Source organism: Morchella importuna (assembly GCF_003444635.1).
Source record: "Morchella importuna strain M04M26 chromosome Unknown Morimp01GS016, whole genome shotgun sequence".
Lineage (NCBI taxonomy): Eukaryota > Fungi > Ascomycota > Pezizomycetes > Pezizales > Morchellaceae > Morchella > Morchella importuna.
The window spans coordinates 988-14,948 of record NW_025763413.1 but is presented as its reverse complement, the minus strand read 5'-3'; the positions used below and the strand labels follow the sequence as shown (position 1 = coordinate 14,948).

General features: G+C 48.4%; 3 protein-coding genes across 3 annotated transcripts; 1 reads left to right on the top strand and 2 right to left on the bottom strand.

The window, feature by feature from the left end:
* Positions 1-1,609: 1,609 nt before the first annotated feature.
* Positions 1,610-3,102, bottom strand: LAJ45_05698 (uncharacterized protein; the record flags this gene model as incomplete). The annotated part of the gene is made up of 6 exons (XM_046115267.1): positions 1,610-1,767; positions 1,830-2,040; positions 2,104-2,391; positions 2,450-2,509; positions 2,565-2,790; positions 2,849-3,102. 6 exons carry the CDS (start codon positions 3,100-3,102, stop codon positions 1,610-1,612), a joined length of 1,197 nt encoding a protein of 398 aa, XP_045971316.1.
* An 836-nt stretch (positions 3,103-3,938) lies between these two features.
* On the top strand, positions 3,939-6,152 carry LAJ45_05697 (uncharacterized protein; the record flags this gene model as incomplete). The annotated part of the gene is made up of 5 exons (XM_046115266.1): positions 3,939-3,960; positions 4,012-4,093; positions 4,148-4,299; positions 4,356-4,996; positions 5,049-6,152. The coding sequence occupies 5 exons, from the start codon at positions 3,939-3,941 to the stop codon at positions 6,150-6,152; spliced, it is 2,001 nt and encodes a 666-aa protein (XP_045971315.1).
* Positions 6,153-12,319: 6,167 nt separating this feature from the next.
* Positions 12,320-13,039, bottom strand: LAJ45_05696 (uncharacterized protein; the record flags this gene model as incomplete). The annotated part of the gene is made up of 1 exon (XM_046115265.1): positions 12,320-13,039. One exon carries the CDS (start codon positions 13,037-13,039, stop codon positions 12,320-12,322), a length of 720 nt encoding a protein of 239 aa, XP_045971314.1.
* Between the last annotated feature and the right edge of the window lie 922 nt (positions 13,040-13,961).

The window sequence follows — 13,961 nt, the reverse complement described above, 5'->3', positions numbered from 1 at the left end:
GCGAAAGAATTGAAAATGGTTGAGCAAATAATATACATTCATGCAATAGTCATAAAGTGTTTAGATCTCTGGGAGTGGACACATGTGACCTTTGCCACTCAAGATGCTAGTGTGCCTTTTACGGGCTAGTATAGTCTCGTACCCAGCCCGCTACTTGCAGCAAGCTGCTCAAAGCATGGAAGTAGACGGGTTGGGGACGAGCCTAGGGCTAGTACTACATGTACATACAGCCATACATCTTATAGTGTACATACATGTACATGTACCTACATCTTGTGGTCTACACACACCTTGTAGTCATGTAAAGCTTTGTACATGTTATCTACTTGCCACCAAACAGCTGGACACAGAAAAAAATCTGGCAAGTATATTGACGACCATCTCCAATCACATTCTATAAGTGGCACAAGTATAAGCTGGTTGTTCGACTTAGCCGACCTCGACCAGCTTACATGTGATATGACTCAAACTAAATTTTCCTACTCATATAATATATCTCAATTTAATTTTCAATATGCAGATGTCCAATTTATCAGGTTTAACTGTACAGCGAGTGCCTAGTCAGTCAATACAAGTACAGCGAGAGGTAAAATTATTGTAGAAACAGGGGTCTAAAAACAGGGTTTCTGTGGCTGGGCAAGCCAATAGGACTCCTCCCATATTTCTACAATAATCTTACCGCAAGCTGTACTCACAGCACTATCAAAAATTTACATGTCACCATTCGCCTGATATAACGAGTGATCGCTTGTGATTCGCCATTCATGTTTTCAATTGCTCTAATACGTTCACCAAATCGCCCCCGCCGGCCACCAAGATCCGACCACACTAGAACTACAATACACCATCGGTAGAAACCCAAGAAATTTCTACCTACTACAGATCTATCTCCACAGTTTGTGGCTCTTTTTAATTGCCGGTGTATAAGTGTGGAGTATATGAGTGCAACATTCTTAAAGATTTATAGAAACTTAGCTAGAGTTGTCAAATTCTGTAGGGTGTACCCAAGGGGTCTTGAATACGGAGCTAGGAGGGGTATAGGGTGTATTCTTTTAGATTAGTGATGGGCACGAGACAAGTTGTCTCGAGACTAAGTCTCGAAACTTTCAGCAAGACAAGACGAGACCTGAGGGTTGATAAGACAAGACAAGACTAGGTCTGAAAGCCTCGAGACTAGACCATTGTCTCGAGATTTTCAAGACCTAGTCCAAATAATACAAGACAAGACGAGACTTCCCCAAGTCTCGTCTCGTCTCGTGCCCATCACTATAAATTTAGATTCTACTTTCCAGTTGTTTGTCGATGTGTCAAGTCTTTGCATGATTAAAATCTTATGAATATAACTAGGAGCGATTGTAATTGGTGAATATTCCTTTATAGAAAGGCGAGATCGAAAACGGATTTGTTGTATAAAAGAGCAGGTGACCAGAAATTGTTTTTTTTTTGCTTCAAGAGCATCTAGTGGGTACAACACATACTAAAGCAATGTAATGTTACTTATAAGAGAACAAGAAATCTATTATCCAAAAAAAAAAGCTCATATTACAAAAATAAATACTACGGTTAATTAAGCAGTGATTTGGAGACTTTCTGACCATGGTCGCACATCTCAGGATGACTCTGTTTCGATATGTTCAGTGACGCTTGAGATGGTTCCATTGAATCCACTGAAACTATACCCCGCGTGGTAACCAATGGGCGCGGGTAAACTTCTCGTTTGGGGTTCCGACAACTTAAAGAGAAATTCCTTGGGTTCGTTTTTCTCTTCTACGCCGAATACCTTCAATTAACTGTTCCAGATCAAACCTGAGAGGCATCTTATCACATACCTTCAAGTGATTCAAGTACATTTGCTACCTCTTCTTCCATATTCCGCTTAAAAGTTATATATGTAGGATCCTCATCCGAAATGAATCTAATCATTTCTGAGTGGGTTTTTGAGACGCCGACTGCAATTTCTCTTGGCATAAATAATCGTGAAGACATTTTTTGAACCGTTTCCTCTGCTCTTTCTTTTGGTTCACACTGTCCCGAAGCGGTCTAGGGAGATTTAGCTTTCCATAGATCTATAATAAAATTGAAGGATTCGATGTTTAACTCTACCTGTACGATAATTGGTGTTTTTACTTTCTCATAAAAGCTGTAGAGATTGATTTTATCCCAAATATCGACTAGATCGTTTCTCTGGCTTATAAGAAACTCAGAATTTTGCCTCAGCTTTTCGAGGAGCATAACTGCAGCAGATGGATCCCCGTCCCTTGACATATCTTTAATCCTTGCTTCAAGTTTAGATGTTCGAAAGCCTTGGTGTGGGACCCCGAAAAAGAACAGAGCCCTTGTTGCGTTTAAGATATGTTCATAAATCTTCCGGCTTTTTGACTCAAGCAATGTCTATGAAATACAAACGTAAGCTACACCACCCTCCCATAAATCAGACCGGAACTCTGACCTGTAAGATGAGGATGCCACCAAAACCATGACCTATAAAAATGATAGGTCTTTTTTTTTCCTGGGCGCACACGGGTCAGTTGGACACTTATGGAGTACACATACAGGATGAATACTTGAGCTGTCTTCCTAACGTTCAATAAATGTGTGAATAGATTTGATCTGAGGTCCAGAATGGTGTCCTCCATTGTGTCCCCGATAAGATCGGTGTTGTAACCATAGGTTAAAATACGGATGTTTTTAATATCTTTGGGAAGATGATTTTGAAGCCACATTTCACCGCTCTTCGTGTTCCTCCAGGACTCGATTGCGTGCCCTTCGAGACCAGCAACAGCAATAACACTGGAAAAACAACATTTTATTAGTTTCCAGACCATAGGAGTGAAAGAGTATCGCCCACTCAATCATATCATCCCCATCCTCCGGCCTATTCAGAGGAGTGAGATGATAAAAGTTTCGGTCAACCATAACCCCGTCAGTTGACAACCCAGGTATCATAAAATACGAAGCCTCGGATTTAATTCGCCGAAAAGAGTCTGGGCTCCCCTTGGTCCTTATCACGGCAACTTGCTTTCGGTCATAGCACCCTGGGTATAATGATAGGTCTGAAGGCTCGATCTTGAATGATTTATCGAAATCCCGAAGGCAGTCCATGAGTTTATTATTGTCGCAGTCTTCTGGAATACCAGAGATACGCCAATATGTTATCTTCTCACTTAGATCCCTTTTGTCGGGGATTGGTGCTGTATTTTTAAGTGGGGCGCTCTTGGGGTAGCCACGATATGTCCATGGGGAAAAAAACCAACTCAAGGCTAAAGCCAGTATTGTACAGACACAAGAGATTATGAGGGAAATCATAATTGTAGAGCAAAGAACAGGTGTAAACAGCGGTGTTGTATGACCCAGAAGGACATTGTGTTCTTATATATATCCAATAAATATCAATAAGAGGCCGCTCCACACAACCTGTATAGCATCAAAACCTTTTCCTCCACTATGATCATGAATGTGCATTGTCCAGTGAGTACGAAGTGCGGAGCCGCCATCAGGCGCGCGCATAACCTTTGAGTCAATCTCATGGTATGCATGGTCCTGCAATAGGAAGGTGTGCCAGACTCAGTTTCGATATCACGAAATTTTACCCCCGCATGCGCATGAGCCAGGCCACGTTACACTAAAGTAATCATCATGCGATTCATGCGGCTGTAGCTATGGTCAAAGGTATTTCGATGTTTGTGGCGCATCAACAGGATTGACAATAGCACTTTAATGCTTTACTATGGGTGTCGGTTGAGTTTGTTGACAGTGAGAGCTGTTGTAGACCAGTTATGTAAGTGACTGAGAAGTGTTTAGTCTAGATGTCACTTCCCTTGTTAGCCAAGCGCCACGCAGCTTGCCTCGGGCGTGTGGCGGAGCGGAGCTTCCCGTGCTTGCATCCGCTCTCGGCAACACGATCCCGTGCTTATCATATCAAATTTCAACCTCTAGAAATGGCCACAGCTGGTTGGATTGGTAAGAGTTCTTATTCCGCCGTTGAGGAGTCGAAACTACCACCAGTCACAGTCGCTCTGCTTCAATCGTCGACGAAAATTTATTTTCAACCTTTCCCAAGCTCTCCCGAGTCTCATGATTCTGCGGCGGCTGCGTCGGTCAATTGACGTGATTTGAGACACTGAGCGGACGCCGACTCTCCAGACAGCTTCACTGCTCGGATCGGCACACACAAGAGCATCCATCCCACTATGAATCCCGCACAAGCAGCCCAGAGATCCCCACTAGTGGGACCGGTTCCAAACGGGGGGCGTCATTTCCTCGAGCTCCCTGACGAGCTCCTTGTTCAGATCGTTTCCTGTCAGAGCTCCCGACCCCTCAACTCCCCTCCTTGCTGCTGATAAAATGTCCCCTAGATCTCCCTCCACGCTCCGCGATCCCTCTTCACTCCACCTGCCGCCGTCTTCGTGGCTTCACCCGACAAGACCCCGCACTATGGCGGTCGCTCTGTGCTTACCAAGAAGCGGTCGATACTCATCCTGCCTTTGTTCCTACACCGCCCCCAAGTCCGCCTGGGAGTAATAATAACACGACGCCTCGAAATCCGGTTCCTGCAACGGCTATATCTTGGCCTATCCCTGGGATAAGAGATGCCGAAAAGATTGATTGGTATAATGAATATAAGTTTCGCCATGCCCCACTGAAGATGCGGTGGTTCTGCGCGGGCGAGGATAAGCTGGATGTGGATGTGGGGCTGCAAGACGAGGTGAAGGGAATAGGCGCATTCTCGTCCAGGGGCAGCGGAAACGGGAAGGATATGTTGCTTTCCAGTCTCTCGGATGGCAGCATCTGCATATGGTCGTTGAAGGACACCGCCTCTGGGAAGGGAAGGAGAGTCGTCGCAAGATCCAGGCCGGGACTGGTATTCAGCGACCAAGGCGATGAGAAATGGCAGGGGAGGAGGAAGGCAAGAGAGGCTGAAATAGTGGATGGCGTGAGTGTGGACGATGTAACCGGGAAAGTATGGGTTGCTGGAGAAGAGGGTTTGGTTGAGATAGTGGGTATTCCAGAAGTTCATATTGACAGCTCGTCCCACTGACTGCGCCCAGGACCTTAACACACTCCAAAAGGTTTCTACCCATCGCTTTCCGTTTTCGATCACAACGCTCTCTCAAACGTCGCACCCCCACCCCCTTACAGTTGGGACCACATTGACTCTCCATCTCCACGATCCGCGGGTTGCCGTTCCTGCCTCCACCGTTACTTTCAGCTCCGGTGGTACAGATGATGAACGTGTTCAGCCCGTGCATATTAACCCACAACCATATACTTCGTATCCATTCCGCAAGAACTACCGTCTACACGCCACCCTTTTCCAGCCAGGGCCATTAAACATCATCCACAGCGACCCTTGGGCCGGCGCAAGTAGCGGCGACGGCGAGATCTATGTCGCAGGCAGATTCCCCAGCATCCTCTGCTACTCCCGCAAAATGTGGCCCAAGCTCCGCGGAACAATTTACTCTGGCGGCCGGCTCTGCGCCCTCGCTAGTATACCGTACTTCCATTCCCCCATCTTCCCTCCAGGGCCCTTGTCGGGCCTAGGAGCCGAAGCCGAAGCCGAGGATGACCGCGGCCAAACAACTCTCCTAGCAGGCGGGGAATACAAGGGCCACGGAACACTCGAGGTTTACCCTCTCACCTCGGTGCCAAGTTCATTCCCAACTACGCTGGCCCCGACCGCCACGAACGTGACCCAGAACCGTCAGACCGCATCACGGTCTAAAGTGATGACCGTGGCCTCGCACGGCGCGCGCATTGTGACTGGGGATGCGAACGGTATCGTCCAGTGGTTCGAGCGCGACGGCAGGAAGCTGGCCCGCGCGTATGTCGTCGAGCCACCCGGCAGGCGGAAGAAAAGTGAAGGCCTATGGGGGAACGCGCAACCTACGACAGCAGCAGCCACCGGTCGAGGCCTCCATATGGGGGGTGAGGTCATACGTAAAGTTATCGTTGTCAATCAGGGCGGCGAGGAGCTGATCGTGTGGGCCGGGGACCGGGCAGGTGTTCTGGGCACGTTTGGGGCTGAGGAGGCCGAAGAGGTGAAGGAGGCGGAGGAGGAGAATATGGAGAAGGTGTATTTGAGGAAGATGAGAGAGGTATTGGAGAGACAGGCGGAGGAGGTGAGGATTATGGCGGGCTTGGGAGAATTTTAGTCTTTGGATGAACGGTAGTCGGAAATATCGAAATGGTATTCCTCTTGTTCTCCCTTTTTCTTTTTTGGTTGAAAGTTAGTTTTTTGTTGGCTTCAGCGCAACTTCTTTTTGTTTTGTTTTAGCCTTTGCTTTTCTTTTTTCTTTCCGGAGGGCCTTTCTGCTTTCTCGCAGAAGCTATTGACTAGTTTTCTTGCAAATTAAAACTACCTACTTTTTCTCTTTTACGATGCTTAGTAGCTACATGTAGGTTTTGGATTTCGGATTTCTTTGGGCCATGAAAGGACAGGGCAGGGCAGGGCTGGCAGGATATAGAAGTTTTCATTTTACCTTGAGTGGAGGGAGGAAAACTGTAAAGCCATTTTATGAGTGTACGTTTAGAAATATATTTAATATATTTCCTAGTTTCACTGCTCAGAGAGTATCAATTGGTAATTGGCTCAAAATGTGGGGATGAGCTGCAGAAAATAGGCGGCCGCGTGGCCTAATGGTTAAGGCGTTGGTTTTCGGCACCAAAGATTGGGGGTTCGAGTCCTCTCGCGGTCGGTTCATTGAAGTTCTTTTTGTTAGGCTTTGGGTTGTGCGGTGTGGCGGGGTTGAGGTGAGGAACTGTGTGGTTAATGATGCTGGCGGTAGTGGTGGTCGTGAGAGCTGGTGGTGGTGTGGGACGAGTGAGAGGTTGTGACCCCCCAACCACCACTCATTATAACAGTAATAGTAGACCGCAAAACTACATCTGCACAAAATATATCAACAGTGATAGAACCCACCCGACGGATAATATCACCTCCTTGTCCCTAGAAACAAAAACTATTCAGTTCTTAATTGTTTCATTATCGACCACATCTCAACTCAACCCCTAAGTGGCCGATATTGCGCCAAAAATAAGACAAAAATGAGGTTGAGAGAGTTCGGTACTCAGGATTCCCGCATGGTCACCCACTGCAGTACTAATTGAGCGATACGACGGTTGAGTATGGCAGAGCGGACGGGATGCCCTATTTTCGTCGTTCTATGACCGAACACGTAGGGATGAGGCGGGCGGCGGTCGAAATTTTTGACATTGGTGTCTTGGCGGCGAGTTACTAACCAACTCAGGACTCGCTAAAGTCTATGTAATCCTGGATGGCGAGCTAGGCGGGAAGGAGGTATATTAGAAATGGGGATAAGTGTGTTGGTGTTGATATTGGTTTGGGGCCGGTGGTATTTGTGGGTGAGTGGACGAGGGGTGATTTGGCGTATGAAGAACGATGCCCTCGGTGACTTGGATGGTGCGGGCGCGGGCTCCACCTTTGATCAGTGGGACGGAGGCGGCGTTCGCTAGACCAAGCCCGCTGCTTTAAGCCAGTGTGGTTACGAACAATTGATGAAGTGATCAATCAATCGGCGTTGTTACATGTACGAGGTGGAAGCACCGAGTGATGGCTTATGATCTGATTAAGATCTTGGTTGGATTCGCCCTGAACTCTTACCACTACAAAAACCACGAATAGCACGTATAGTATACGTATGTCCAATCCCCATTCGCCAATTCCTGCCCCGCCGCGAACAAACCAAAATACCTCTCATAACCCCCACTATGGAGCAGTTCCTTCACTATGCAGCCTTAGTAAACCACGCCGGCACAGTGCCAAAAATATCAAGCGGGCAAACCGCTAAGCACTTGCTCCCCGCCGCATCGTTTCCCAAGTCGGTAGAGGACCGAGTGACGAGTGATGAGTGATGATCCAAGATAAACCACCGGCGCAACTCTCCTGGCTGGCTTTGGGTGCGAAAAGTGATCGCTGCGTCGTACAGCTTTACAGATGGATATGTAGTTAGCTATCCGCGCTCACTAGCCCTCCGGATATCCCCTTCCTTGCGGTTCTGCACTCCTATGCCTGGAGATACACATATTACTTCGATGTATAATGTTTTTATACTCGATGGAGGGGGATACCAAATACCAATAGCATAAAAGCATTCTATCGCATTGCTGGCCTTCTCCTTTTGTAAACCGCACATCCCATTGAATCTACGAGTATCAATGGACGGCCTATATATACGGTGTATTGGAACATAGTCGATACGAGGCTCAGGCCTATATGTGCTAGAGAAGTTGTCGAGATGTTTACGGACACCGAGGAGATGGTGAGTAGTGATGCGGATGTCGATTGGGTATGTGTGCGAGCCCGTTAGTTAACCCTTTGGCTTTGTGGATGAGTGGATGCTCACTAGGGGTAGAATTACTGTTTGTGCCGTGCACTTGGTAGTATGGGTTGGTATTGGTGGTGCTGATTGCGCTGTGTACTGGTGTGTTGTAATTTGCGTTTTATGGAGCATGTGTAGAACTAGAATTACGGCATGCAGCTTATAAGGTGATCTTAGTAACCGTGTCCACAGAAAAATACAGTCCGGGTTAACTCGACGTGTCATTATGATGTGTCAGTAGCTATAGATTAGTAGGTTCTTATCCTCTTTTGCCACCCTATTACAGCTAGCAGAGTAGACTTTCAGCAGAGAACGGGCCCGGGACTCATACACATTTCTACGTACTTCGCAATTCTACTCCATCTCTTATAATTATATACGTTACCACATAGATTCATCTCCCATCCGGCTGCGCGGGTACCAGGAACCGAGCAAACTTCACTATCCCCTTGCCCGCTCGCCCTACCCAGCCTTCCCTGCTGTTCTCAGCAAAATCTTACCCAGTCTGTAGGTTGTCGGCCAGGCTGAATGGGACAAGGAGGTGCATGGACCAGAAGACCCACCCGCCCACCAGCCCACCAGCTCCAGAACTATTCTGGCCACAAGCAACATAACACCCAGCTCAAGCTGCCGATAATGGCACAGGGACGGTGAGAATGTGGATGATTGGCTTACTGCTTTTATCTCACGACTGAGCACGCGACTCTCTACTGGCCGGTGGCCGGGCAGCTACTCCAGTATATCGCAACACTACTTGTCAACTCTATAGCTGGCCAACCCTAAAACGTGTAAGTATCCCTCTATGAGATACAGAGTTGTGTGACCAAGCAACAGCTGACATGAAGTTCCCCAGACACCCCCCTACAGTCCCGATACCGAGTGACCGCCCGTGATCCAATTATCACTCCATATATCCCCATCGATACTTAATTATCCGTACAAGAGCAACCCACCTTTAACTCTCAGAAAGAGGAAGGATTCTGGAACATGATTTTACCCAACTTACGCAAGGAAGTGGCGCGGGGGTTGCATGTTGTGGTCCGTTGGCTAAAATGGGCGGGCGTCATTATCGGGCCATTCGTAAACTAACTCTGGTGGGGTTTGGGCCTGTACTCTATATCAAACCCCCCACACCCACACCATCGGTCCGTCAAATATTTAACATGATCTGCAGGATGTGGAAGTGGACCTTTGAGAGCGAGTGATAGAGACTCGGAAGCATGTGGTAGTCGAGGTGTCACTTGTGATTGGTGGGGATCGGGGACTGCATTATGGTGAATGACACATATCTACAGAGTAACTAAGGGAGGTAGGTAAATTAGATGTGGATACCGGTACGTACGATTTACTAGCCACATTCCATCATACGTCTTAATAATATGGGGTGGGTAGGTATCGATGGAAGCATTTGATCGAATCTACCATTATCTGGGGAATTCCGGTACCGATTGCGAAATCAACCGGAAGCGTACAATACGCTACAGCTTACCTTATAATACAGCGACTGCAAGAGATTCCAATAATACCTCCATGCTTTGATCATCTTAAACTCCAAAATACCCTCAAAATCGCTAGCCCCAAAATTCGGTTCGATCTAGCCAAGGCGTCTGATGATTGGTAGTTACGAGTGATGGCCCATGAGGCCCTACCAACCTCCACTCCAGCTAATCGTGGCAAATGATCCCACATCGGAAAGCACCGGAAAGCATCGGCCTCCTCATAGAGGCCCCTGGGTAGGGCAGGCATTCCCCATGATCTGGTATTTTCCCGCTTCTCCGAAGACAATACTTTATGTATCCGGGATACCGCTGCTCCCGGTCCCAGGCCAAACCCTGTATCATAGCATCGGGCCGCCCGACACCGTGCCGTCGTCGTATTCATTCCCTTCTCTTCATGAAACCCTACTAGCCTTTTATTTGCCTGCTTTCTTAACCCCAGATTCACACACACACCCTCATAGCCTAATCTAACCAACCTATCTATCTACATTACCTGTCATCTGTCACGCCCACGTTTCCCGCCTTCCCTAGGCGTCTGCCACGTTTCCCCCGGATTACAATTACCATATTCCCAAAAATAGTCCCCCCGGCCGGCAGGATGAACCCGGGTTAATTCTCTGTCTGTTTTAGAACCGGCCCGACCGACCGAGCGATCGCGGGGTAGGAGGTTCGGTGGTTTGGGTTGGTGGGTGCGGATGTTGAATCCGTCCGAGACGTTGCTTTTGCGATGGGTGCGATCGCGGACATCGGGATGGCGGGCTGGGCTCGGTTGGCCTGTGTTGGGTCTGGGGAGTGGTTGTTGTGCGGTGGTGGAAGGATCGCTTTACGGGGTTAGTTAACACACACCACGACTCACTCGTGACAGGGACGGAGCTCCTCCATCGATTTCGCGCGCGGGGTGTGTCTCTAGGTGTGTCTCTAAGTGTGTGTGTGTCTCTGGTAGGTGAGTGTATGGAGAGTGGACATGGAAAGGCAGAGGCAGAGGCAGAAGCAGGAGGAGGGGTAAATCGGTGGTGGTGGTGGTGCGTGGGCGATCCGATGAAGCTTATTTGCAGGTTCCAGGCCGGTTTGGAATGGCGACACCGTGCTGTGCGTGAATGTGCACTAGAAGAGAGCAGATGATAGATACTCACTTACCGGCAGGGAGGCTTTCTGTCCTGCGTTACCGGTCGGAGAGTGACAGGTAGGTAGAACAGGTAGAGGTGATTACACCGAAGAAAGGAGGCGGATAGAAAGAGAGAGTGATGTTTCTCCCCTTCATGATTCCCCCCTTCATGATTCCCCCCTGGTTACTCCTGCCCGCCCGCTGACGTCACAGGCTCCTACCTAACTCACTAGGTACTGTATCTACCCCACATCACGATTCAAATCCCGACCAGCCCCAGTGCCACCAGGAATGTTCCATCGTGAGCTTAACTAGCTGTCGTGTTAGGGCCGGTACTTGTTTGCGCAGGTACAGCTTTTTCGTTGTGCACAAACTATAAGCTGTCTCTGCAAGTTCGCGTATCGTGACCAGCCCTTGATTCCACTCACACCGGCCCTGTTTTTTTTTTTTTTTTTTTTTTTTGTGCTGTTGCAGGCGAGCAATTAAATTAAATACCTCCTTCCTCAACGTCATGTCACTTGGAACTAGCAAGAATACTTGATTTTTGAATTTTTGATTTCTTTTGTATTTTCCTAGGCTAGGTAGGGGGTCGAGGTGGGAGAACCCAAAGAAAAGGCCCCCCCGTCGAGATATCCCTATATCCTGACTCTGACTCCTCCGCCTATGTATGTGTGCTATGGTATGCTACCTTTTTCTCTGCGGGCTGCTGTGGTGGTAGCAGTTAGTGGGTAAATTCACCCTTCCCCCTCCCATACATGCTGCAGCAACCCACAAACACCCGGTCTCACCCGAGATAAAAAAGCTCCCGGTAAAAAAAGATAAATGATAAAAAAGGAAGAAAGATAATAAAAAAAAAAAAAACAAGGAAAAACCAACGCCCCGCCAGATAGATTTGGAAAAAGTAAATGAGAAAAATAAAAAATAGAAAAACCCCGAACCGAGTAACCCGAAAAGAACAGAAACGAAAAGAAGAAAAAAACTCCCATATGATGTTTGGAAAATGTAGAAGTGAAGGTCGAAGGAGGAGAAGGGGGGACATGAAAAATAAACATAAGAAAAAAATAAAACCCAAACCCAAAAGCCAACCAGCCCAACCATTACAAAAACAGGCAAAATGTTGAACAAAAAGAATGTGGTTTAAAGGAGCGACAGGAATATAATCAATAAGATAATATGAATAATAAAAAAAGATCTATGGAATCCCAAAAGAAACCTCAACGTGAAAAAGAAGTTTTAAAATAAAAGAAAAGAAAAAAGAAGCCCAGCTCCTTCTATATTTCCCCAAAAAGAATAAAAGAAAAGAAAAGAAAAGAAAAGAAAAGAAAAGAAAAGAAAAGAAAAGAAAAAAGAGAAGTAGGAGAGGCCGGGCATCGGATCTAATCCGACACATGCCCGCTGCTGCTGCTGCTCCCGCTACACCGTCTCCAATTGACGCTCACGACGGCGCCCCTCCTCGCCCTCTTCTTTCCAGCTGCCGCAGCTCCAATTCCCAGTCCCTTCACTCCCTTCGCCTTCGCCGCCGACCCCCTCTTGACCGCAACCGGCTTCTTGATGCCACTGCCTCTTGACACGACCGAGGGCAGCGAGTTACGTCTCCTCCGCGAGGCCGTCGGCGAGCCGCACGCACCATGATGTAGTGGTGGCGCCGCAGATACACTGCAGTTGTCGCGTGACGAGATCATCTCCTCGACAAGCGACGACAAACACCGCAGTTGTGAATCGGTGGTCTGTAGGCGGGCGAGGATCTGGCGTTGGAAGCGGACGCAGGTGCGGGGGACCAGGTAGGCGGGCTGGTGCTGTGGCTGTGGCTGCTGTGGGGGTGATGGTGGGAGCGGGCTTGTGGGTGTTGTTACTGGTGTGGTTGTGGGGTCGGCAAGGGAGAGGGTGGAGAGGGAGGTTGATAGTGTGCGTTTGAAGGGGTCCTCTTCGGGGTCGAGAGGTGAGAGAGGAGGTGTGGAGAGGGAGTAGGAGGGGTTGAAGAAGAAGGTTGGGGGTTGGTCGAGATCTGAGGAGTCTGGTGCGATCGGGGGCGACATGAGGGCCGGTCTTCGCATGGATGAGACGCTGGGGGCGTCGAAGGAGAAGTTCTCGAACATGTTTGTGGTTGGATGTGGAGATAGAACTGTTATCTAGGTATGTTTATCTTGTATCTCTCTCTCTTTATCTCTTATCGTCTTCTAGTCCGTTTTGCTTGTTTTGATATGATTTTGATATAAGCTGAAAAACGAGGCTGACGAGATTGTTATATGTCCGAATCGTTCGGTGATATGTGTGTCTTGTGTGTTATGTGTGTTATGTATAACCTTGTTGATATTGCACCCAAAAATAAGTCCGAAGGGCAGTTGAGCTTTTTTGTAGATTCGCGAGGCGGCGGCAGCAGGGCGGGGGATGCGTAACCTTAAGTACTGAAGATGCTGCGCTCCGACCCCGTTAAGCCTTCCCAGTTTTTTCTCACACACCCACACCCACAACCTTCCCTACCACCCACACCTCGAAATTCTCTTCTCCTTCGATTCTTCTCTCCGAACACACACCCTGCAAGTGCTACTGAGTCCACTCTCCACTTACCACCACTCCACTCCACTCCACTCTTCCTAGGTTCCTAGCTACTCCCCCAACCCTGCCCTACCCACTCAATTCCCTCCAACCCTGTGCCTCTCCCGCTGGTCACCTTCGTGTCCACATGCTGACATGTCTGCAGCCGTATGCCAGATGGACCCTTGCAGGGCTGCCACACACACACTCACACACAACCACACACACCACACCTCCAATGGAAGCCTAACAACGCACTTTTAGCAGCCCTGGGGTGAGTGAGTAATTGCCACCACTCCCTCCCCCCCACCGTCGTGGCGCAGGCCGGTGTTACGCTCCCAATGGGGGAAATGGCCCATTCACCCTGCACGGACTACCAAGCCTGTTCCCAACGCGGTTGCAGAAGGGGGGAGAAAGGAATTTTGGTTTCTCTCCTACTCAGAATCTCTCTGTAAAGCAGTTAGTATGTCCACAGTTTCTCTC